This window comes from Rissa tridactyla, chromosome 7 (assembly GCF_028500815.1).
Source record: "Rissa tridactyla isolate bRisTri1 chromosome 7, bRisTri1.patW.cur.20221130, whole genome shotgun sequence".
Taxonomy (NCBI): Eukaryota; Metazoa; Chordata; class Aves; order Charadriiformes; family Laridae; genus Rissa; species Rissa tridactyla.
The window spans coordinates 53,469,310-53,495,690 of NC_071472.1; the positions used below are offsets into that span (position 1 = coordinate 53,469,310).

Here is a 26,381-nt window from a genome sequence, read left to right on the forward strand (position 1 = left end):
CATCTGAGCCACCTAAGCAGCCCCTCGGCTGCCCGCGAGGCAACTCCGGCCGTGGTGAGGACGAAGCCCTTCGGGGAGGCCGCTCTTCTCCGAAGCGGTTCCATCAAGGGCCAGGATAAAAAAAAAAAAAAAAAAAGGCAAAAAGGAAAGATGACGAAAGAGGACGCGGAAGGAAAGTACGTCCTCCTCCCCCCCTCAAGATGTTATGCCGTATCTTGGGCAGCAGATGCAAATACCACCCAGAATCAAAACATCAGACTCATCGACTTCCACACTCATGCCCGGTGCACTAAAAGGACAATCCCGTGGTGCTGGAACACGGAAGCCCACACGCGCGCACACACACACACACTCATCCAAGCTGCCAGGCACAGCATACAACCAGCAAACACACGCACCGCGCTCGCTGCCGAGCCCAGCAAGACCACCGTTTATTTTTTTCCAACAGCTCTTAGAGTATATTACTGCTCAAAGCTTTATTTGGGGGGGGGGGGGGAGATACGCAACCGCAACCAATCCTACCTGATGCACCTTAAAAACTCAAAGGGAATCTCCCCTCCAGAGACTCATAAGGGTCACTAACACTTAATTTAAACTTCCCGTAGGCTGAAAACATCGTTAAATCGTAACAGTGGGGGTTAGCACAAACAGCAAACTAGCCGAATGCGCGCTCCCCATCTTCCCTGGGCCACGCAGAACGCGCTGCTCTCCCGTAATTGCCCTCGCACCTGCCTGTTCAATCCCAGCAGCCTCCCCATTCCATCTTCGCTTTGCACGTTTAATTTAAAGCAAAACATTAGCAGCCACGGGAATCTTCACCTTGGCAGAGATCTAGTTGTGAAGGATTCCGGTGTCCTTTCAATTGAGCAAATACACATTCAGCCATCCCGCCCGGATAATGGTTGAAGCCATCCGGCAATAACCTGGACGCTAGCAGGGGAGATTTATGATGAAGGGAAGGAGGACACCGGCTTGTTTGCCAATAATCCCAATTAGCATCGTGAGCCCACTCACTTCTCCTTAATTAGCACAGTCAAAAGAGCCCAGAGCATTCTGAAGAGTCCCGTTTTCCATAGCCGGTGTCAGCACCTACAGGGATATGCCAGTATTTGGCCGGTTGGCAATGGGGTGGGAGGAGAGGACAGAGACACCTCCACAGCTCCCCTGCCTTCGCTCCTCAGCTGCTTCGGAACCCCACTTTTTCCTGATCGACTATTTATTAACCTGTTACCTTCAACAGCGCTAGCCTAGGATGGGGGGAAAGGAAGCAAGAGTAGATATACGCATAAATATTTTATATAAGTGGGAAATCATATCACACGCCACCCCCCCCCCCCCATCAGGATTCATCCTGCTAAATTAGCTCTTCCAGGCCCCTCCTAAAAAAAGATCTCCATTCTCCTACTCAGCGGTGTAGTCCTCCTCTGTGCTCGCCCCAGCTGAGATTCTTTTTTGCACGGATACGTAGCAGACCAGAACCGTACGCCGCATTCGAGATGAGATCTGGCAGCAGAGCCTTATATAATGCTATGGTGCTTGTATAGCTCTACTAGAAATACCTTGCCTTCCACAGCTTGATGTTTTTATCATCTACTAGCTGATTAAAGCATGATTAAAACCCTCCAACTCTTCAGTCACTAATGAGCATCCACTTTATGGCAGAGGGTGGTGGGGTTGTTTTTTTTTTTTTTTTATTAGTCCTCAAATAAATGACTTTTCTCACAGACTGTTTTAAGTTGATTTTCTGTTCCAGCTCTCAAGGTCGTTCAGCTGATCCCGTAAAATACCTTAATACTCTTGAGTATTGATACCTTCCATCTCTCCTGCTCTGGCTGATGGGCACGGTAAACCCAGCCAGAGGGATGCAGAACGATTCCCTCTGGGAGAATGAGCTGCCCCAGCAGAGGCGGGTGCGCGACATCGTCTCGTAAAGCTGCCAGCAAATCCCTACCGACACGAATGCCCATAAAACCACTTCCTAGTCTATACAGGCACGAGAATTGGAAACAGCCTCCAGGAACATCTCGCGTTACCACTTGCTACCAGTCCCCTCAAAGCGGGATGGGGGGGGACAGGAAGGGAGGAGCAGAACCAAAAGACTGGTTAGCAGAGTGGAAAGACAGATTATCACCGCTAACCTACCATTTGTCAATCCAGAACCGTGCTGAGGACTGTAATTTTCTAGTCAACGCTTTATAAGCAAGGTCAGAGGGAACAAATACTTCCATAAAAAAAAATTCAAGACATCAGCAGAAGAACCCAGTCGTGATCCTCGGAATCCAAAAAAAAAGAGGAAGGGGTTGTTTGTGCAATTAATGGGCCCAGAATAACGTCCTTCACGTCCATCAGTGGAAGTGGCATTTACAGTTCCTAAACATAAAGACTTAAGATGACAAACAGGAAATCAGGGGAAATAAAAGGGCACGAACTGAATACATGAAGAAGCACTGCTCCAGAGAGCAAAATAAATAAATAAATTTCAGCTTTGCTACCAGAGACCCACTGCAGTATTGCCTGGATGCTTGGAGCTGTGCAGCAAATGCCAAGCTGTGAGCTGCAGCCAGGGAACACATAATTAATGTGATTAGGAGCACACAGAGCTAGCATGCTCTGCTGACTGAAAAGCCCAGTAGCATAATTACTGTTTTCTGTACTAGCTCTATGTCTGAACAAATCTCAAAGCCTGGTTAGTTTTAGACTGCTGTGTAAACGTCAATAAAAATCCCAGAAGTGCCAGCTCATCAGCATTCTCAGGCACAGAAATGGTGAAAATATCACTGCGTTTCCATGCTGTTAACATCAGGCAAAGAAGTCTCCATTCTTCAGCCTAACCTTAAGAGTTTGTAATAAGGTAACATCTCCCCCAAGTGAATGCTTATTATGAAAGCTAATTAATTGCTTTCCGGTAATGAGAAGTCTTTGGTGTTCAAAGAAAGCAAAATTCACTACACAGGAATTAAGCAGTGTTTATTGAAACAAAGCTCCCCCCATTTAAAGACCTGTTTCTGATTAACGTCATTACAAACAGAACCCAAGAAGCTGAACATACAAACATACAAAACACGTATAGGAAGGAAATGTATGCTCAAACCAGTCAAAAACCCATAGTATTAATTGAAGAGAAAACTAAAGCAATGCTTTGTAGTTGCCTAGATTTCCCTGGGGGATGGAGAGTCAATGCTTATCTGCCTTCCTCAGAAGAGACAATTTTGATTAATATCAGACCCATCTGACTCAGTCTATTAAACCCTGAAGGAAGGATATTCTTCAGATATAAGAGATAGGTCTTTGATTAATAATTCAACCATATTGCCATTCCAAGCATTAACAACTGCATGGCACCTGTGGAAAGGGAAAACCTTTGAATTCTATGGAAAGGAACTAACTTGCGCTAATAGACCTGTTCTCCTTCGTCCATTATCCGAAAGCTGCGCCGCACTGTTCCTCCTGCCCTCTGCTGAACAAGTCAAAGTGTCGAGGTTGTCATTAATTTCTTGCAAAGACGACATGATGGTTATATAATTCAGCTTTACATACAGTAAGAAAGCAAAGTTACTTCAGACATGCTGAATGCTTTGTCTAAAGATCCTGGCTATCTGTCTAAAGACTCCTCTTTAGCGCTGTAGTAGAGCACAGCAGTCTACAATATCGTGGCCGTTAAGAGTGCACTCTTACCTACCAGGGGCATATCTTCAGAGAAGCGCATTAAATCACTTAGCCCACTACGCTGGTCTACCATGCATGGTGTAACTAATGCCAAGTTGTCACACACAGGGTGGGGAAAAAGTCAGCGTAACATCATCTATTGAGTTTTTCCTGGAAGCTCTAGCTTCTCTCAGTCAGCAGCAGCCTCCTCACTATAGCTGAGCATTTCTCCTGATGCTTGCGATCAACCTCTTGCTGTAGTCTCTGTAGTTCACAGGTTTGACGTCCACTGCTGTAGCCTTAATACGGGATTCATCCTGCGAAAGAGAAACACGGCATGTAAAAGAAGAACGCGAAGCACTCCAGGCTTTTGGTTCTAACCTCCTTCTGCCCCAAGTGACTTATTGCTCTCGGTATCGGGGTTGGCTGGGGGTGCAAAGTTGCCTCCCAGAGCAGCTGTGTTGTTTTCGTTTGAAACAAGCCAGGCTTGATGAACCTGAGAGGGAGCAGTGTTAACGACAGCGCATCCCTCCTTCGGTGCTCAAGACTGACGGTATTTGTGTGAGCAAGTATCTCTGGAAACTTCTCCCCACAAACAGAAGAGGAGGAAGCCACCTCCCATGGAGACAAATAAAACTACAAAAGCCACATGCTACGTTCTTTGTCTTTTGGGGGATACTTACGTTGTAAGTCTCCTGTTTTACTCGGATCTTGAACTCGTACGTGTTGAAGTTTGCATTTTGGAACACTTCTTCAAATGCCTGCTCGTTCTGTGAGAAGGACAAAGACAGCTATCAGCTGCAGACACTCCTGGCTTCCAGCAGTACCGTGAACTTTCAGAACAGCTCACCTTTTGCTGATGTTGGCAAAACGGTGGAATCATGTAGGCAGAGCTGAATCTTCCAACAAATTTTAGATGCCAAAACCATAAAGTTTTTAAGAAAAAAAAAGTGTAGTTCAAGGTGAAAAGGTTTGAGCTACCTAAACAAAATAACCTGCAGTTGCACCGAATCTGCAACCAAGTGTACAGAATGAGAATACCACAAGTCTACACAAGATCCTCTTATGCTGCTGAACTGGCTAATTCTGATGCTCTGGTATCATCACAAACACTTGACAGAGTTAAATATTTCCCTATTAATTGTCTTGTTAGGCATTCTGTTTCTCTGCTTCTCCATCAAGGCTATACGTACCCTTCACATCCTGACACAGACCGATTTAAGAGAATGTTCTATAAAAAAGTGGATGCGTGTTTTGAACGTGCTTTTATAACCACTAGAAGACTGTCATATTTATAACATAAGCTGCTTCTAATTACCATATGAACACTAAACATCATCGTCATTTATAACAGACAATTTGTCAAAACAGTAGAAAAGAAGCAGGCAAGTTTTGGAGACTGTGGAAAAAAGTTTATTTTTGTAAAAATACGGATTTTTTTAAATTTTTTTTTACCAAAAAAAAAGAAGTAAAAACCTTTGGCATTCCACAAAAATCCTGCAGCCCCATAATGATCCCGACAAGTAATTATTAATGCTGTAATCTACCAGATGCACTTGACTTGATCAGTCACTCCAGCAGCAGACAGAGCATCTGATCTGGAATTGAACCCATCTCAGTTTTACTCCTATTTCCAAGTGTTACATCTGCTGTTTTTAAATGCGCACAGCACTATTTTACCCTACACAGCGATCCTCCGAAGGTTTGGAAAAAGCACAACAAATGAAGGTGAACAGGAGTAGCTAGTTTCATAGACTGCAAAATTTAGGCATATCCTTCCTGAATATTAAAAACTCCTCTTCTTCTGACCATCGTATGGATTAGAGGATAAAAAAAAACCAACTCACTCAATAAAGCATTTGGCTTCTGTTGCCAGCTCTGCCACAAACTATGCTAACCATTAGTGAGTGGAAAATGCCATTAGCATACCAGTCGCTGCTACCCTACGTTATCTCCTTTGCTAACACGCACAGTGGAGAAGTAGATGAAAAACCGTGCATGCGTATCTACGCTGAGCGCGGTCACTGCCTGTATGTGGACTCAATACCTACTGTGAGCAGCGGAAAGACTCCCACCATCTTCACAGGACACTGCATCAGGTCTTCAGAGAAAAAAAACACTACGAAAAGCTTACTGAAAACGCATCAAGTACCATTTTTAAAGGCTCGTAAAAGTGTCAAATCAAAACCAATTTCTCCTGGAGCACAGAGCATTCCCGCTGAAGGGCTCATTCCATATTATGTTCCATTTTCTATCCTCAGCCATTTCCATTAGGCAGCTCTTCAAAAGACATTACATGTTTGTACTGCTACATCGGATCTGCGGTATCTCCTTCCCCATCCAGTTCTCTTCAGCATTAAAAGTGACTATGAAATTTTGTCTGAACTCTAGCAGAGATTAAGCATGAAGTACGAAAACACTGACAAGTTAAGAATGTCTGAAAACGCAAAAGCACAAGCATATCTAATTCAAATGCCCTAGCAATACATCTTCTTACAGAAGAGAGGTGTCCAGCCTTCGTAATATCACAAAGCCTTTTAGCATCCCCAGAACCTTAGACAGTCAAAGAGCAGGAAATTTCCTAAAAAACATTCTTGTATGCGAGCTACGGGAAAACCAGCCCTGCTTTGCAGAAGCGGCTCACGACAGTGTCTACCAGGGCTACAGCCTCAACAGTCCTTCCTGCTTCATTTCCTTCCCACAGCCAAGGACTGCGTTAACCGACAGCTGCTGTACCTCTGGAGCGCTGGTGTCAACCACCCTTAGCCTGGCAGCACAGCAATGCTCATGTACTTCAAAAGCTTATTATGCTTTCTAGATCGTCATTTCCAAAAAAAAAAAAAAAGGACCACAACAAGCCCCCACAGATTTTATATAGCAGACAACTTAAAAAAAAAAAAAACCCAAACAAAAAAACCCAAACAACAACAACAAAAAAAAAAATCAGGAAAATATTTTGGTAGGAAGAAAGGAAAATGCAGCAAAGAAGCACATAGTGACAAAGGGAAGAAAATACTGTCTGTTAGTCTTTAATGGCTTACAACCTTAAAAGCCATTCTAATCTGCCAAAGAAAGATCCCTTAAGCATCTCTGCCAACGACTCATTTTACATGTCATAGTTTTCATATGACCCACAAAGTTTCTAATTATATTTGGGGGGGGGGGAAATAGAGCCTTCAGAAGTGGGCTAACACACATCAGTTCAAAAAGCTTCCTGCCTACTTATAAAGATACATACAAAGCGTTCTGGGACTTTTTGGTTTGGTAAACAAATTTTTGGAACACATTAGGGCTAATGTTGTTAGCATTTCTTGGCTAAAACAGTTTTTTTTGCAGATTCTTCCAATCTAGGTAGAATGATAAAACAGTCTGTCCTTTCTATTGGAGTCAATGCGTGTTAAAGCTGTCAGCCCTCTAAAGGCTGTAGTACTACCGACAATTAATCAGCTGTCTTTTGAGGTCCAGGTGATAAGGACAGGCTGATCTCCAGCTTCTAACAGCCAAAAGAGCTCAGAGGTAGACAGACTGACTGTGGGAGCAAACTAGGGGGGAAACCAGGCAAATGTCTGTTCTCCAGGCAGATGGCCCGTGGAAAATAATCCTGAGGAGAGTAAACAAGTCCCTGCCAAGAACTTCAGGCTGGAGAGAAGCAGCGATTTGTGAACTTATAAAAGATATTGAAGTCCAACATCTGGAGAACAATCTGGGGCTGCCAGGCCCCTGAGCTGGCCTATCACTCAGGGAATGGGCAAGATCAAATTCCTGCCAAACAAAGCAAAATATCCCTTCCTTTCATCTGGCACTTCTGTATTTGTTTGAATCATTGAATCATAGAATTGTTAGGGTTGGAAGGGACCTTAAGGATCATCTAGTTCCAACTCCCCTGCCGTGGGCAGGGACACCTCCCACTAGATCAGGTTGCTCAGAGCCCCCGTCCAGCCTGGCCTTAAAAACTTCCAGGGATGGGGCTTCCACCACCTCTCTGGGCAACCTGTTCCAGTGTCTCACCACCCTCACGGTGAAGAACTTCTTCCTAATGTCCAGTCTGAATCAACCCATCTCTAGTTTTAATCCATTCCCTCTAGTCCTACCATTACCCGACATCCTAAAAAGTCCCTCCCCGGCTTTCTTGTAGGCCCCCTTAAGATACTGGTAGGCCACTATAAGGTCTCCTCGGAGCCTTCTCTTCTCCAGACTGAACAACCCGAACTCTGTGTGTCCTCATAGGAGACGTGCTCCAACCCTCTGATCATAATGCTGTTAAATTTCCACAGCAACTACATGAACATAACCCCCTGCCTTTGCCACCTCTGCTGGCTTCGGAGCGCTATACGTGCGCACACAGGGATGAAATCATGCCCTCTCATGGATCAGCACTGGCGTTCCACACACACACACACCTCTTACATCTTTCTTTAAGTTGCCTTCAAAGTCAAGATTACAAGTGTATTTCCTTACCAGGTGGATCAAAAAAAGCAAGACATTTCAGGGCAGCCCAACAACAAGATGTGTGAAACATAGTTCAACTTCTAGACATTTACTAAAAATACAATAAGCTAATTGACTGACCTTTTCCTTCAGTTCTCCCAGGAAAGCTGCGTTTTGCCCAAGAATGAGTTCTGCTGTCTCTTGGAAACATGTCAGCCACTGATACTCTAGACTGTCTGCAATGGTCACCTAAAAAAACCCAAGAAAAAACCAAAAGGTCATTTCATCCAGTTGCCTCTTCCTCAAGGAAGACAGTACAAAAGAAACGTTCATTTCACAGCTATATAAAGTTGTAAGTCTCCGATAACTATCAGAGCCCTTTACACTGCAGGTACTTACCATCACTGAGGGTGGAAAGCAGTGACTTCCTACCTTTTTTGGGTTTTTTAAGCTCCCTAGAATGTCACAGTTAACGCAAATTAATATTGACTTCACACAGGAAGAGGCCAACACGATCACAGTGGTACACTCTGATGGCTATTCAGCTCCGTGCCACTGTCGCTGATGAGCTGTGAGCAAGAACACGTAGCCCAGAAACATCTACCAAGGGGGACACCAGCAAGACTGCAAACTACATTTACTTTGTACATACCTGAGTACTTGAGCATAAACACACGTAATACTGTTACAAGGAAACTATCAAAACATTCAAGGACAAGACAGAGCAGTAAAAAGATCAAGTACTAGCCTCACATGCATCTCCTGGCTGCTCTGATAATTAGGGATGAGAAAACAGGAGAGACACGCTGTTCTGAAGCCCTTGATTGTACCCTCAGTATCCCCTTTATATTCTGCAAGAATGATTCTGCTATGTAAAGTAGTTCAGGCGTTCCTCGAAGTTATCCGCTAGAAATTATTCAGAAGCAGTTTGTGTTGTAGTGAGACTGCAGGGATGGTTCCCTTCTCTCTGCATGCCCACCTGGCACAGCATTTCTAGAGAAGCAGATACAACTCTAATTTATAATGTAAAACAGAAGAAGGTTCAACACTTATGGTGTAAGTGGGCATCACGATAATAATCCTCAGACAACTTTCTGAAGCAGGCTCCATTAAAGCATGAGACAGAACAATACCTACCCCAAAAAAAAATGTACTAAATATAGGTAGCAGCTGTAAAAGTGCAATTACTGCTCTCCAGAAATGCCATTTTACTTCAGTTTATCTTCACTACTGAAGAGGCGTAGGCCATCTGTACTCTGCACTGCATAGTACACTTGGAAACCAGAATCAACTGAGCTAGCATCAACTTTTTGGCAAAGAGAAAAGCTTTTAATTGGAGCACTAGGAAAACAAACTGCTAATCAGCTCAATGAAACATCCCTCACCCAGGTACGGCATGCAAGCCGTTTAAATACCCTCTAACCCACAGGCACCGCAGAGAGACAAGCAGCACTCTAGCACCCCGTTGTCTCCACAGATTTCTATTTAGACTGTACAGGGAAAACAGCGAGGAAACACGCTCTCCTCTAATCCATTTACTTACCAGAAGCATCATGCGGTACTTGAAGTTGGGGAATTCACGATCACACTTCTCACAACGATACAGCCCATTTTGTTGGTCTATCACTTTCTTATTGCAATCCTGAGAGGGACATGCCTGGTACATACAGTTCTCTTTGCGCAGATGTACTACTGTGGCCACACAGCTAAAATAATCCGCCTAGGAGAGCGAGTGTGCAACATTAGCCTCAAAATACTCAATGTTTTCCAATTCTGAATTAATCGCAAAGAAAGGCACCCTTACTTGGATATTTAGGATTAGAAAGCTTAACAGCTATGGATTATTGGGAAACTGTAAATCAACCCCTCTGTTGCAATCATTTTCAGGCTCCCATTATGTTAAATAAAGCCCCTACAGCAAGATTATTTTGTGTTTCCATTGCAGGAAACTCCAATTGCTATGTTTTCTTTAGATAAAGCATATTTGCTTGTCCATTGTGTCTGTTCAAATCTCTACTTTTTCCACAGGATTAAGATTCTGCACTTTCCTATGCTTCTTTTGGGAGCCAATACAAAACCCAGAAAGCCTACTGTGTAGCATTACAGATAAGCGTTTGATTAAACTATAGCCTACAGAACAAAATACCCATTCACCATACCAAAATAATCATCCTAATGGTTTAAGAGCACGGCCAAGACTTTCAACAGATCAACAGAGGTTGCTTAAGAAGCACGTGCAAAAATTCTCACAGAAAATAGCTGAATTACAGGTAAAGTTTTTTTTTTTTTTCCCTTGGATAGAAGTTCTTGTGTATCCCAAATGGCTTAGCACTTACGTTTGAAAAAAAAATATAATAAAATTTAAAAATAAGTCACGAAACAGTATAAGCCTAGAGAGGTTACTGGACGGGAATGCCAGAGACCTGGGTTTTATTCCTAGCTTTTCTATTGACCAAGTGTGCACCCTTGAAAACCACTTCCTCCTAATGCACGTATTTCTCCTACAACACTTTGTGCTATTTATATAAACATCTTTGGGGTGAACTACCCCCCTCTCCCCGCTTTATACAAGCCTTTGAATTCTCTTGCAAACACAGTATCATGTTGCAACACCAGCAACAAGCTTGAATTTATTGGAAATAAAAAAATAAATATTATTTAATAGCATAAATTCTGAGACATTAAGCACATACTGCTCAACAACCAGACTACTCCAATAAGCAGAATGCCTGCGTAAAGTCTAGCTTTTTATTTTCTCCCCAGTGCACAAGGCTTGTTCTCGGTGGCCACGCTTTACCTTATCTCCTTGTCCCAAGTTCTCAGATTTGACTTCAAACAAAGTTTTCCAATTGGTATTCATCCCAGACGCCGGCCCACCCCTCACATCGGAGATTGAGGCACATTCCAGAAGCTGGCCCTCGGAGTCAAACCTGGAACCACAAAGATGCACGTCTATTTTTGGATAGCAGACCATGCAGACCTATCAAAAGCTTACATTTAGTTTCATGTACTTAATACGTGAGGGATTATTTTTTTTTTTTTATCAATGATTGCAAAGGAAACAATTACAGTAATTTGTGTATATTGCAAACAAAAATAGCATTTCAGAGTAAGTTAATAGTCCGACTTAATTAGCACAGTATTTTATAAAGCCACAAAAGCAGGACAGCTTTGTTCTATATAACTGCAATTTGTTTGCCAGCTAGTGGTCAAAGCACGCACTGCATGCTTCTTAAAGGCAGGCAGATAACAAGATTTAAGGGCATCAAGATATTTCCATAATTAAAATTAAATTACATGGTACCATTATCTTCGCAGCAGCTTCAAAAGCAAAAGCAAATAGCATTGAACAGATTATGCTTCCTCTGTTAAAATAAGACAGCACTGCTTTTCAGCACAAGGTTGTACTGCCATCCCATTCTGGTGTTTTTTGCGAGTTGAGAAAAAACACCAACAAGACTCAAAAACCGAACTTAATTAAAGTGTGACAGTAATAGCTAAGATCCAAAATCAATTTTATCTTCAACAAGCCTCTGAAGTGCGTGAGAACCACAGCTCAACGACAAGTGGAGAATGCCATTATATTTTATCCATGTTTGGGTGATTTTACCAGAACCTGGAAATCCAGGATTCACAAATCTGATGCTGGCAGCACTTAACCCTATTCGTACATACGCCACAGCTCACCACATTAGTACTTACAGACAACAATTTATCATCTACGAAGCAACAAACCACCAAGAAATCACTTTGGTTTCCTGACAACAATAGAAGTGTTATTTTGCGATCTGGAAAATATCTGGTAAGGAATAGACACTGGAGGAAGTCAACATAGTTCCTCCAGTCCATGCTAACAGAATGCATATCAGATCGCACACAATGGAAAAAGCCTGTGAAAAAAATACCGTTCTCTCAGATAATGCCTCAGAAAGCGGAGCTGGTCAAGTCTGATTTCATGCTGCCTTCCGAGGCTTTGGGTCAGCATGCACTACTCCTACTTCAATTTTTCAAGGTCCGTCATGGAATTATAAGTTTTTGAATTGAACAACTTAAAAAGGATAGCTGCTCGGGCTCTAGCGCTTTCAAGGAGGAGAAGTTTCTATAACCCTGGAACCCATTACCCTCTGCTACCTTTCTTTAGTATATACAGACTGCCAAAGTACAGAGAAACAAAATAAAAGAAATACTCTGCAGCAGGCTGGAATGAATCAACATAAACACAGGCTCATACCATCCTCGGAGCTTAAAAGCCTCTGGGCTATCAGGGTTGATGACAACTGTACTTGAGGACAGGACAGACAGGCTTCTACCACCGAAATCAGAGACTCGGGCTCCTTTGATGGCTATCACAGGTTGTCTAGAACCATCAAATTGTTCTGCCTGCATGTGTGAAAAAACAGAAAACATTAGTAGCATGCTACAGTAAAGGTACTGAACTTGCGGTCAGAATTCACAGATTATGACAAAAGACCAAACCTGAACCAAACTATCTCACTGTATTTAGAAGGTAAGGTTTTAAACGGTATCACTAGGAGTTTACGAAAAGGCAGCTAACAATTAAAGTCATAATCCAAACACCCCAATTCCTGAGGAACCAGAGAATCCTTAAGTCACACCACTGGTTTGGTAAAAAAAAAAAAAAAATAAGAAAATTGGTCCCCTCCATTAGGAGTTTTACACAAGGATTTTAGAAAGGGAGATGGGTTATGGGAATGTAGCTTTTTACAAACAGAAGAAATTATTCGGTCAGCTTAGACTCTTCAGGAGATGAAACAACTCAGCTTGACCGAGCCAATCATGTCTATTTACTACAACTTAAAAAGCAGAAGTGTAGGTATGCCAGCCAAATGCTTTTCCTCTACTTTCCATTTTCTGTTATTAATCTCATAAAGCTGCTATAATCCTGTTCAATCGCCATCAGTTTGTTATCTGAGTAAAGCCTGACACAAACAGAACCTCTTGGCACGAGAGAGGTTTTGAAAGGTATAGATTTTCTGGACCCCGCATCACTTCGCAAGCAAGGGCAGGATCACGTGCTTAAAGATTACACATGAGCTGGAGTTAGCAGTGCCATTCGCTGTATCCATGAGATACAAACAGACCACAAAACATATCCCAGCACTCAGGGCAACGACTGTTACGAAGGAGATACAGGTTCTAACCCTAACTGTGCCAGCTGCAAGCCAGAAGTCACTTCCCCTCAATATTTGTTGCTGTCTCTATTCTACAAGCAAGCAAACCGACTGAACTTTGTAAAATGCAGACCCTGATCTCTGTTGGAAGAATTATATCAGGAATTAATTACCAGTAGCCTCTCCTACAACAACGTGCTTCAACCTCAAAACTTTGTGATATTGAGCTTCAGTTTACTTCATTTATATCAGCAGATGGTTAATGCTGTTTAGCTACCTACAGTATCAGCGCACTCGATCATTTCACCATAAAGCATCACTGTCAAGCTGGCAGGATCACTCCCATTTTATAGACTGGGACATAAATCCCTAAGTATCTACAGCATTGCTGGAAAACAAAGTAGACTATTAAAAGGACAAAGAAGCAGTTTACTGCAACTACTCAAACTTTCAATTCCAAGGCTCTAATGCTATAAACTCCTAGTCTGAGATACAGCCTCTCAAGCCCCTAGTTATGCAGCAATTTATGCAGGGTAACGTGTATCCCACCCTACCAATACAATTCATCTCAAATGAGACAGCTGTAGCCACCGGGCTTTTCCATAATCAAACTGCAACTCCTATCCTTTCCTAAACTAGGAGCCTGTTATCTTCAGTCTTTGGGCTTGAGACATAATGTCTGCAGTTGTTCAGAACACATTAGTCAGATCATGTCAGCAGTTTGTCAGAGAAAGGTTAAGAACATCACACCTGAATGAAACCAGACAGTCTTTCACCTTCTCTCTGCCCCTGATCCTTAAACGCCCAGGACTCTGTCTCAGCGCTACACCCATCTCAGATGACAACAGCACTCTTATTTCCTCACCCTACACAAAGGAACCTTTGCTTAAGAACAGGTAAGAGAGCACATACCTCGTGTCCCCATAGCGTAGCTGTCACCAGTTTCCCTGATGTATCCATCAGATGCACGTTCCTCTTCGATACCTCCCTATTGTTAGCTTTCACTATAATTTTAGTGACATCTTCATAGCTCTTACAAATTCCAATTACATCTGAAAAACAGTTACAATTTAGTTAGTTACACAAGGGTCACAATCGGGGAATACAAGATCACAAGAGAAGAATTCAATCCTAGTGTCAGATTTTTACCTTGTATCCTAGCTCCCTATTCAAATCAAATCTGATATGGAAATTAAGCGTATTATGGTAGGAATGCTCCACTACAGAACTCTTCAGTGCTTTAATTTTGTTGACGAATTCATTAAGATATTCATGAATGCAAGCCTCACCGCATTAGCGAGATCAAGGCATTGTACTATCTTTTCCCATCACATTCTGTCAAAGGACTTTAGTCCTGATCCTGTAACACACACTTTTGCTGTTTAAGCCCAAATCTCTCAGGCAAGGGGTTTCAGAGTGACTGTAACACAATGAAGCAAGTGGCTAGAGCCTTCACTGTAGCTCCACGATTGTAACCTGCAACTTAAACAAGTCTGCGTGTTTGGGTAGTAAGAGTAACACAATTCCCTTTGCACTCACTAAAAATATACCGGTTTTAATATTACAGATCTACCTTTAAAATTCCCAGCTGAATGCCTCTGAATCACAGGCATCTTGTGCCTGTGAAACCTGAGAACCCTCGCCCCCACCCAAGCCTCTGATTTTTCCGGAGTACTCTGCCCAACAAATTACAGAAAAACAAACCTCCGATACTTCACAAAGCAAGCCAAAACAGTCATGCAACTTGGACTTGAATGCAATGAATTATGCCAGAATCACTACGGCGATAATTAGATAGTGAAAGAAAGCAAGATCACGGAAGGTATGAAATGCACACGTGCTGAGCAAGGACATTTTTCTTTCAGCCCTTTTCTATGGAAAACAATGATCATAGTACAATAAACAAGTATCATTTACTGCCTTTAGTCTGAAGCACAAGTTTGAAGAAAAATCATTATATATTGTTAGCAGAACTTAGCAAAGACATCTTAACAGGAAAACTGCCTGAGGTATTTTTAATGGCAACCATGACTGGATAACTTCATTTAAGAGATCATAACCCTCAAAGCGCTGTATGCTCGCTACCTCCCCAGCATTCAGGACATAAAAGTAAAACTTGAAAGCTTTAGAGCTTGCCATTTTGTTACTTAGACTGACCAACAATTGAGTCTTTGGGCTTGTTCTCCAAGTCAGAGATGGATACAAACTCAAACTGAACAGATGGAAGATGCTGGGCATCATCACAGGGCACAACTGAAGTCTCATTAGTGAATGTAATCTCATAGTCATTCTTAACAGCTGTATATTGCTTGTTAGCAGTCTTCAAATTGCCTTTGGTAAAATAATATACCTACAGGAGAAAGCAACGAAACAGAGGATATTATCAGAAGTCAGACAGAGAGAATAGATTGTGTTCACCTTTAAAAATCCTTGCTATGCTGAAGTTCCTCTTTTCTAGCTCACGTCAGTTTATGAAAGCACAATGCTACCGTACCTTGTTCAATTCAATGAGTGGAAAGAACTTGTCTGCTTGATCATTGAATGCAGTCGCTCTAATCTCACCCTGCAGGAAAATAGGAGAGCTGGTCAAAACTGAAATTCGGCATGGAAAAGAAAAAAAAAAAAAAAAAGAAGCCTTTGCAGTGTTAAGTGTCATCAGTTCTACAGACGCAGCGTGCTCTGCCAGGCTAGCTCCAGGCATGCGAGAAACAAACAACACTCTCCTCGCATTTGTAGTTACAGCTAAAACAACATATTCTACACCTGACCATCAAATGTCACGTTCGAGTCTCTCATTAGCACATCTAGAGCTTCAGAATGAAATGCATAAGAACTACATATATCCCAGATACAACTCTGAAAAGTACTCCTAAAACTGGCATTAACTGTTTTTACATGCAAAAAATATTTCAAATAGATCATGCAGCTCGACAAATTAGGACAGTGATACTTCCTGCTCATACATGTCAAGTCTTTAAGTAAGAATTAAGAACAATTATAAAATCACTAGATATAAATATTGTGTTTTTTAACAAAATGAATACAGACTGTATGCAGAGAAAACAAATGGCTGATGACAACATGTTACATTATTAACCTCACATTTTATACTAAACATAATCTAGCAGAATCTTGTTTGTTTTCACGACAGAAGGCTGTAATTTGATAAGAGGTTTGACAAACTGCAAGTTTAGTTGGATTAACCAGATACCGCTCCCCAAACAAACCACAGATGAAATTTCCCAGTATTACAATAATTTGTACTCTGATTTCCTCATGAAAATGAAAGCTTATAACTTGGAGGCAATGCTCCACATCACAAAATAACGTGTATCTAAGCCAGGATGAGATCTCATTCTCAATCTACAGGAAACCACCACAAACCTCAGTATTAGGTTGTCAGTTTCCATAAACGACTATATTTTGAAGCAGCAAAAATTTAGTCACACACTATAGACTTTGATGAAAAATAATCAGTAATGCCATACATTTAAGACTTCGTTCTGGATGAAAACTGGGTCGTTGATGCTCAACTTAATGAATACAGGAATACGAGCTTCAGTCGTAATAAGAAAACATTTCCTATAATACACTTTATTTCCTCTATTCTGTCTTTATGAAGGATTCATCAGCATCTGGCATACATTATCTTTCTCTCAATATACGACACTTACACTTTCATCAACTAGCTCTATAGAAAAGAGCTTTCCTTCACCACGGGAGTTGCTCCACTGGCGGATCTGGCCTTTTTGGGTAACACGAGCACAAATGGTCCACCTGAAATCGTGCAAGAAATCAGCGGTTTGAGTCTTTTTTTTTTTTTTTTTGAAGAAGAGATTGAATTGACAAACCTTTGGAACCGGAATGTCACTATTTAAAAGCCAGAATCTTTCCACTGCACCTCAGCAACTCTACCTGCTTTTCTGCTGCTTTCTATTTTAATGGCCTCCACCATTAAAGGCAGAAAGTTGTAGAGAAAGCAACAAAGCCAGCTATAAAGCATCTAGTACGATAATAGCAGCGAACAATCCTTCTGCACAGACGCAAGGCCTCAAATCTTTTACTCTTCTGGGGTACATTTCTCATACAGCAGTTTGCCTGTTCTGAAAAGCCATGCTAGAACTCAAGAGCTTCAATTATAGGATTCGCATTTAACTTGGGTAATCAAATCAGTTTGCATAACTTAAAAATGTCATTCACGAAATAATTACATCCTCATGCTTTTCAACAGAACAGTAGCCGAAGTGAATAGCTTACTGAGCTATTTTGTCATTAAGTTACCAAAAAGAAGGTTGCTTGAAGAAAAAAAGAGAAGTCAATTGATTTTCAACTAAAATATTAAAAACCTATCAAGCTCAGCAGGGTAGCTTCACCAAGACAATGCAAAGGCAAAATCTCAGATTGTCAGTGTTGATGAAACTAAAAAAAAAAAAAAAAAACACCACCAAAAAAAACACCCCACACAATAAAAAACCACCCACAAAAACAACAGCAAAAAACAAAAACAAGAAACAAAGAACAAATCAAAACCTATACAGTTGTTTTTATGGAGAGGGTTTTTTTGTTGTTCATTACTTTGGGGTGGTTTTGTTGTTATCGTTGGTTTTGTTTGTTTGAAGTTAACCAATAAACTCAAAAGAATTCAAAGAATGATTTGACAGAGGTTCATACATGAGAACGCAAAAAGAAGCTATTGTTCCTTCATGCCTGTGACATTGAGTAATCCCCGGCAAGCCACGAAAACTCACTTAGATTGGTATGGGTTCAGGCTGGCAATCGGCACTACTTTGGCCTGCGATCCCCCTGGTGTCTTCACCGCGCTCAGAGCACTCGCTTTACCGAACTGGTTTGAGGGAGCATGGTACTTCGGAGCAGCAGGACCTTTCAAAAAAAACCACATCAAAGCATACAGAATTGCAGCCTTGCAGACAAGAGCCAGGTTAAAACCAACTCGTGGTGCAAGGTCAGGCAGAACTTTTCCCACCACGCTATGGGGAGCTGCGCAGAAGGTTATACTTAACGCTGGGTAGGCACTTAAAGTTCCATTTGCTGTGCTGTGTGGGCACCACAGAGCGGCCAAAGTTTGTTAAATCACTTCTGCTCTTGGTCACAATTATTTTCTAGGCTGCAAGCTGCTGCGGAAGAGACACTCTCAGACCTTTAGAGCACTTACATTGGAAGTGGAGATGTGCCCCGAGTCAATCACTTAAACACGGTCTAAGAGGGAAACAACTAGTTAGCAGTAAATTCTCTAAAATACGGCACATCGAGCTTTAGATCTGAACCATTTGGGCAAACAACTAAGGAACGGTACCCCACAATCAAGTAAATTCCTGCCATAAAGCAATACTGCTAATTCTACACTGAATCTTGTTAATGTATAAATGTAGAGCTCATGATCGGCTTTAAGTACAGGAAGGAAGAGCTTGTTTTCTGCTGCAGTAAGCAAGTGTCAAAATTTTGCTATTTCAAAATATTTCTTAAACACTGGAGTAAAGAATACAGACAGGTTAAAGCAGTACCAAGAGCTAGGGCATTGACAACTCTCTTGCTTTTTAAAAAAAAAAAAAAAAAAAAAAGAGTCTACAGGCTGACATTTAAATTGACTGCCTTCTTCAGCATCTCACTATTTAAAGTCTTGGTTAAAAAAATGCATTTATAGATGTACTCTCGAAATTATTTCAGTCCTGTACCAGCTAAACTGTTTGGCCTCAATATCTCAGCACCGATAACACACCTGTTGGTCAGCTCTGGGTGTCCACAGAGCACTGGTTCAAGGATGCAAAACTGCATCAGATGGGATGTTCAGTTCACAATGCTTTGTTGAAGTTGTTTCTTTTTTTTTTTTTCCCCCTTTTTTAATTATTAAATCCAAGCATACAGTAGCCTCTTGAAAAAATTCACCCCTTTAAGCTATGGATTAGTCTTTAACGTAGTGTTTCTCGTGCACCGCCGCTATAGAAAGGATCCTGTTTAATTCTAAGCTGTAGTTTTGTACTGCAAAAATGGAAACCAGAATTCCCGCCCAGGATTACTCTTACCTGCTACTGACAAATTGCCATTTTGTTGCTGTGGTTTGCTGGGTGCTGGATTTGCAGCTGGAGCTGAAGAACGTTGCTGCCCTTGCCCTGGTAATCAAATGGAAAGAGATGTACAGTACAGTAGGGAGCACAGTAATTAAAACTGCCCTTAAGCCATTTTAGAAATAAGCCTTGCATGAAAAAAATAATTTAAAACACAGAACACACGCTAAAATTCAGGTGTTATAAGACACAGCAGTAGCAAGCTATCTGTTGAACAATATTACTATGGAGGAATTTCAGTCAGATCTCTTTCCTCAAGCAACTGCTTTCTACTTTGAAGGATTTCAGGGTTGACAGTTATTTAAAAGGACAGCACTGAAGTAATCTTGACAACTTCTCAGTTTTTATAGGCTTCTATTGCTCTGACAGGTAGTTTCTGCTACTACCTAACAGTTAAGGTAAGAACTACAGGAGAATTCCCTCTTAAAACTCAAAAAAGGCCAAAAACCCACTGGGTAAAGCCAAACCTGAAGTTAACACAAGAGTAAGAAAACACCTGCTATATTATATTTTATTTCCAAAATATTTAATGTGGGGGTGATGGAGTCATCATTTCAGCTTTCACCAGGGACTCTCTTGGGACACAGCAGTGTACTGCATAGGGAGAAAAGTGATGCCATAGAAAGTACATATTGTGCATTTTTTTTTTATTCCAGGACTTTTACTGGCCTTATAGCGACAACCAATTACAAGAGAAAGAGCTGAATGACGTATCTAGAGAAACAGTACATTAAAAGACTAATCTACAGTTCAAAAATTTGAATTCCTCTATAGAATAATTGTCCTATCATATTTTGCCTCCAGATGAGAAAATACCCAACCTTTTCCTCTTTTTAGATGCAACTAACTCTTTAAGCTATCAGTTTGCAAGAAGCCCTAGGCCTGAGCGGGCAAACCCCCCCCTGATTTGGGGTATGACGAGAAAGACAGTCAAAGGAAGTGGAAAATAAGGGCAGAGCAAGCCCATAAGCATCACGAGGAACAAAAGCAGAGAATCCCAGAAGAGAATGGCAAGGAAGGATGGCACAGAAGTCAGGTAAAGGAGCAGAAGCAACACAAGGAGGCCCTGATGTAGTGTTGCTTGATGTTCTATAGTCTACAGAGGGAACTGTCTAATTAGTTTTAACCCAAAATAAGGTCCTTGCACAAAAACCAATCTGCTCCTCTAACTTGCCGCAGTAGTCACATCGGTGAACTGGTGACAGCAGTCTCCCTAGCAACAGGGTGACGTCAAACAGCGATGTGTATTTACTGCAGAATCCGCTAGATGGAGAAGCCAGATTTCACCCTGCTCAGCTGCCTCTGGTACTTGGAGGACCCAGTTAGGGTCAGTGCTCAACACCTCAAATTCATTTTGTCTAAGAGGAGAAAAATAGCCCACACCAAAACGTGTTAAGAGAAAAAAATATGTCTGGGCAGGAAGAGAATATTCAAGAACAGGAACGTGCATATGGAACAGCAAAAGACTTCCTGGCTACTTTTGTTCTACATGGGTTTTCCCTAGGATTTTTAAATTCAAAAAACTCAAAACAACACCACACACTAAAAACCAAATAAAAGACCACCACATAAATTAGAAGACCTGTGTATTATGAAACAGGAAATCATGTTTTAATGGTTGCCTACCCATAGCCTGGTGTTTCTCAATAGATTAAAACTATATTAACACATCTATGCATGTGCTCAGTACAGAAGTGGCAGAAATATCTCTCCAATTTTCTCTCTTGTAGAGTCTAGGGAATCCTAAACTATGATTTTTGGTGGCTGGTAGCTTACAGATCACTTAGGGTGCTCAGAAAATTTATTTCTCTGCCTGGCTTCCACAGTTAGTTTTTATTAGCAGAAGTTGAAAAAACACTTAGAATACCTGATCGCATCTCTGCTATATATACTGGGTTAGTCAAACCCAAGACCTTTGGCCAAAGCTAGCCTACCGCTACAGTGCCATGGCGGCAGAAGACCTGTCCCAGAACTGAGAGGCAGCACGGGGGGAGGAAGAAGAGGAGAGAAAACGCACTTTGAAGGAACGCACAGCAAAAGGCAATGGTGGGAAGGGAAGAAGAAAGAGTTGATGTGAATGTATAAGTATACAAACGTTTCAATGCTGAAAGATTAACGACAGAAGTTAAACATAAGTAGCAAGTAATTGTCATAGTAAGAAGAAAGTCCAGCATCAGAGTAATCTGAATGAGATTAATGACAGTAATAACGTTACCATCTAGTTTTCAACAAGAACTAAACTGTTCAATCTTAATTTTCAATACTATTATGAAGTGCTGCCTGAAAAGTTTTTATGATATGTATTAAGAAGATTGTGTCTCCAGCTTCCTTGTTAGACAGATTAACCACCTACTGCTCAAGCATAAAGTGGCCAAAAGTCAGCTTCTCACTCCCCAGATCCTACTGGGGTATTACAGTCTGGGAAAGAATATTCCTTAATCCTAGATGTAGCAATTTGAGGTCTGTATTTCAAGGAAGACCAAAAGTAGGACTAATCATTCTTTTTGAAATATTTGAACTTTTTTTTTCCCCATGAAAACCACAAAGTGCTCTTAGATACTCATTCTGCATTAGCTGAGCGTTCCTCAAAAATACGAACTCTCAATATACACAGGAACTTAAAGAATTTGCACCTTGAAGTACACCTCTGCCATTTTATCAAGGCCTTCATGACAAATCAGGCAGCCTTGCAGAGCAGAAAAGCTGGGTTAAGCTTACCTCATCTAAACTATTACCGTCTTCTGTAACTGAAACCTTATTTAATACCAAATAAAAGGGTATGAAGTCTAGAGAATAACATCAGTGTTAAAATGAAATACACGTCGGATCAAATTTGACATCTCCTAACTACCTAGTGCAAGGCCACACTTACTACAATCAGAGACCTGTGACATCTCCAAAAGCATTTAAGATTTGAAAACTTCGTTGCCGAGTACTTTAGTAATCCCAAATGAAGAACACAACTTCAATCAAAGTCATGGTAATTTTACCAAAATTTATACTCTTAAAGGTATATTTTCAGCTCAGTTCTGCAAGATACCACATTCCCAGTCGTTTCTAAGCAACAATATGACAACTGAAAAACATGATAGTTCACAAGCTCTTGTGTCACACAAGCAAGGGGAATGAGAGAAAGACACAAAACAGTCTGCTCAATAGCTATTCTGAAAATCTTGGTCTCTACAGCAACTGTGGGATCAAACCATAAAATCTGAGATGTCAACACATTTTTTAAACAGCAATTAGCTAAGTAACTATCAAAGGAACAAAGGATTCTTTAGGCTCATTTAACAAACGCCCCTCTAATTCCCTAGGAAAAAGAAAAGTTAATGAAGAAAGATGTCTTTGCCTTTGCAACAAAGTCTAATTTCTACTTCGATTAGCAAAGTAGATTTTTAAGCAGAATGGCAGTGTACCTACCACCCCCGTTTGTCCAAAATATCTTACAGAAAATTGTTGCCACTAACGTGGGGTCCCTTAGTAATAAAAATATATTAACTCACTTCCACGAGGAAAAAAAATAATTCAAGAAGAGCTATTTGCTATTAAATTTCAGCCATTATCTGTACATACATCAACAACAGAGCTGTTCAAATATTTTAAGTGCTTATTATCCTCTGTCTTTTTTAAAGATGAGAACTGGAAGAACAGAACATACGCTTGAACGTATCTCAGGGGGGGAAAATATATTAATTCAAAAAAACGTTAGCCTGAGAACTGTAAGCTCAGCACATGAAAATTAAGAACAATTACTTATGCAACATAATAAAAACCAAGAGATTCATGGCAGGTCAGATTAAAGTCCACCCAGCGCACCATCATTTTTCAGACGGCAGGGTAGGAACGGGTGCTTAGGGAAGTCTGTATGTCAGCCGTGTTTTCATACCGGTCTCTCATCTATGTACTTTGAGCAATCTAAGTTTTAGTGCTTCCTGAACCTAACATTCATGCAGAGGATGTATTGTTATGTTTAACAGCCTTTAATGGATTTTCATGTCTAATTGCTTTTTGAACCTGTGCCAATTTTTGGCACCTACCTCAACAAGTTCCATAATTTAACTATGCACTGTTTGGGGGTGAGGTAGAGCCTTTGTTTTATAACCACTACCTGGCAACATGAGAACTAAAGAGCATCAAGTGAATGTAGAAGAGAGAGAGAGATCCATCATTCTTTATTCATCCCCTCCATACCATCTCATAGTTTCATAGATCATTATTACATCTTCCTCCTGCTGTTTTCTTTCCAGACAGAAGAAATACTAATCTATTTGGTTACTCATTATGAAGAGACATAGAATAGCTTCCGCGTACTTACTGGAACTCTAGGTAGAGACCACTAATGCACAATAAAAATCTGTCGATGTTGTCATAAGGTATAGATACTACCCAACACCACGTAGAGCCTGAAGCTTCAGTCATGGTACAGAGTTTATTAAAATATAAGCAAAAGCCATTTTGTATTCCACAAATAGAAAGGATTTTTAAGATCTGGATGTCACTGTTCCAGGCATAAGAAAGCTGAGTATGTCTGACTGCTGCTTTTTAAGTGAAAGAAACAGACAGCTGAAAGGCTATCATAACAGACAGTCTGTTGAGAAAGGTATTTGTTTACAGAGAACACTCACCTTCATTGTATGGCACTGGATTGCCAATATTCCCACCAACCTTATCAGCAGTTTTCAGAACATTTAAATCCATCAGTATAACCACTCTCCTACAAACACAGAATAGACAGCAATAAAAACTTTCACTCCCTACGCAAATCTGTCAGACTCTGAATATCCTTTGCAGCCAACCATTAGGGGGCGATTCTTTGGACAAGGGATCTGGAAGACAAAAGCTCTCCACTGTCAAGCCCCTCATGAGGTACAAGTAAGCTTGAAACAGTATCACATTGCATCAAGGAGAGCCGATGGCAGGCTGAATGGGCACACAAAAATGACTTAAAACAACAGTTTTAAATTCTGGCATGGTTTTGATACTTTTACAAGAGAGAATATATTCCCTGCCTCCCTCCACAAAAATGCTGAATAAAAAGACTATGAACCTCAGTTTATTTTCTCCTAAACATATGCATAGTTTTTCTATAATCGCTTCGTTCAGTTCCCTACTCATTTTGCAGCATCCTACCTCCCTTCTCTCAAATTTTCATAAAAGAAAGACCAGGTTGCACAACACCTAAGTAACAAGAAATCTTCGCTGCTTCTTTTCCACAGCAGATAATTTTAAGTGAATTTTAATGAAGCTTTGTACAATTTATAGTATTCCAATTGGAAAATTTAAATTACTAAATCACTGCACTAGACAAATCTGAACCCACTGCAGTCAGGTTCTGTAATATTTTTTTTTTTCTGCTACTGCTTGTGCTGTGTACTTTCCCTCCTGCACCCTGGAAACTGAGTATTTTCAGAGAATCCCAATCGAAAGCATTTGGCCTCTGCTTAGCCACAAAAGACAGAGCATCTTGCTTGTCACTAAGGACAATGCAGCTGCCCTTCTGTAGAACCGTACTTTGAGAAACATATATACCTTCCATCTTTCAGGCTGTTGACAATGAATCTGTTAACCTGGCAAATACACTGGGCTGACAAGCGTTCCTCTTCCACCAGAGAGTTCAGCTGCGTTGCCAACATGAATGCTGCAAAAACAGAATTAAAACACTGAAATAATTAACACACACTAGCCTTAAAAGGGGCTGCCGTGGCTGGCCACAACTTTTCCAGCCAGTCTAGTGTTGCATAAGATCTACAGCTTGCTCAGTTAGTTAATACATAGGAAACGGTGTAACCACTAACAAGTCATCAAAACTGAGCATAAACTATACTGTATTCAGTCCCCAAACCAGAGTGCAGTAACAGCTGGAATGATCGTATATCAAAGAAGTCAGAGAAAGATTAAGCTAAGTTACTTTAAAATCAGTTACAAAAACATATATAGGTTTCTATATTTTCACTACACCCTGTAGCGAATTAAATGCTTAAAGCTCACAAAGAAAATTCCAGAAGAGAACTTTTGTCCATGTTAAAATGCAGTCGTACACTTCAGGGCCTGTGGTTCCTGCGTATGCCACATTCTCCTTCAATACTCATTTCATCACTATACACCTAAACACTAGACCTGAAACTTTAGCACCATTAGCTTCTCCATACTTATAAAAATCTCACTACAGCTTGTCATACTCACAGGAGAGCGTGTTAACTCCATCACTCATCAACACTCGGTAACGCGGTGGCCCATTTCCTGTAGCAATAGCCCGTGTATTCTAGGTGGAAACAACACATTATTAGTTCTCATTTGTTCAGAAATTCTTCAAAAACATAAAGTGACGTTGTGTCATGGTTTGGGTTAGACTGGCCCTCAAACCAGGACATGTTGTTGGCAAATGACCTAGCTATTCAGATTTTTTTTTTTTTTTGAGCATTGACATCAACAGCGTAGCCCAAGTCACGTAAAACGAAATTATGAGTACATCAGCCTCGCTGGCCTCCTTCAGAGGAAGTCCGGCTGCACTCTGAAGCCTGCGCAGAAGCGCGCGCAGTCGCTAGCGGGGACACAGGAGGTAACGGGGAGTACTCACGATGACCTGCAGCACGGGCTTGGAGACGCACTCCCCCTGCATTATCGCCTGGAAAAAAGAACAAGAGATTCTCACAGGGGTGCCACCACCTCCCTCAGGAACGTTTCAACACCCGCTGCTGAGGCGCAATTGGCACAGAACGGCCAAAGACAGCGGAACGGCCGCCACCGCAGCTAGGGCCCTCCCCGCCTCCCGGGCCCAGGTCCAGCTCCGGGCCTGCTCCCGCCCCTCAGGACCGGGTGCGTGCCCAGACCCCTTCTTCCCGGACCCAGGCCCGACCCAGGCTTCACTCCCCGCTCAGGGCCGACCCCAGCCCCATCCTGCGGTGCCCGGGCCCCTCACCGCGATGGCGCCCTCAGTCAGCTGCACGCTCATGATGCTGCGTCTCCCGCCGCGCTCCGCCACTGCCGCCAAATCCTCCCGCCGCCCAGAACCGTGCCCCCTCCTTCCGGCGCGCCTTTACGTCACACGGCAGTACGGCGCTTCCTATTGGCTGCCCCGTGACCGTACGGCGGA

At 41.6% G+C, this 26,381-nt stretch overlaps 1 protein-coding gene across 3 annotated transcripts; it reads right to left on the reverse strand.

Moving 5' to 3' along the window:
• Positions 1 to 2,946: 2,946 nt before the first annotated feature.
• On the reverse strand, positions 2,947 to 26,339 carry RPA1 (replication protein A1). Of its 3 annotated transcripts, none has more exons than XR_008467660.1 (18): positions 26,208 to 26,339; positions 25,866 to 25,913; positions 25,472 to 25,550; positions 24,818 to 24,926; positions 23,914 to 24,002; positions 19,247 to 19,333; positions 17,954 to 18,086; positions 16,880 to 16,982; positions 15,700 to 15,768; positions 15,363 to 15,555; positions 14,118 to 14,257; positions 12,305 to 12,453; positions 10,871 to 11,003; positions 9,617 to 9,793; positions 8,215 to 8,322; positions 4,496 to 4,538; positions 4,329 to 4,415; positions 2,947 to 3,962 (listed from the first exon to the last, which is right to left on the reverse strand). XR_008467660.1 is itself a non-coding variant. In XM_054208594.1 (17 exons), exons 1-17 carry the CDS (start codon positions 26,238 to 26,240, stop codon positions 3,858 to 3,860), a joined length of 1,842 nt encoding a protein of 613 aa, XP_054064569.1. In that variant the 5' UTR covers positions 26,241 to 26,339; the 3' UTR covers positions 2,947 to 3,857. The 3 variants fall into 3 exon arrangements, 1 of the variants encoding a protein (XP_054064569.1); XR_008467659.1 differs by having other exon boundaries at positions 4,496 to 4,544; XM_054208594.1 differs by lacking the exon at positions 4,496 to 4,538.
• Between the last annotated feature and the right edge of the window lie 42 nt (positions 26,340 to 26,381).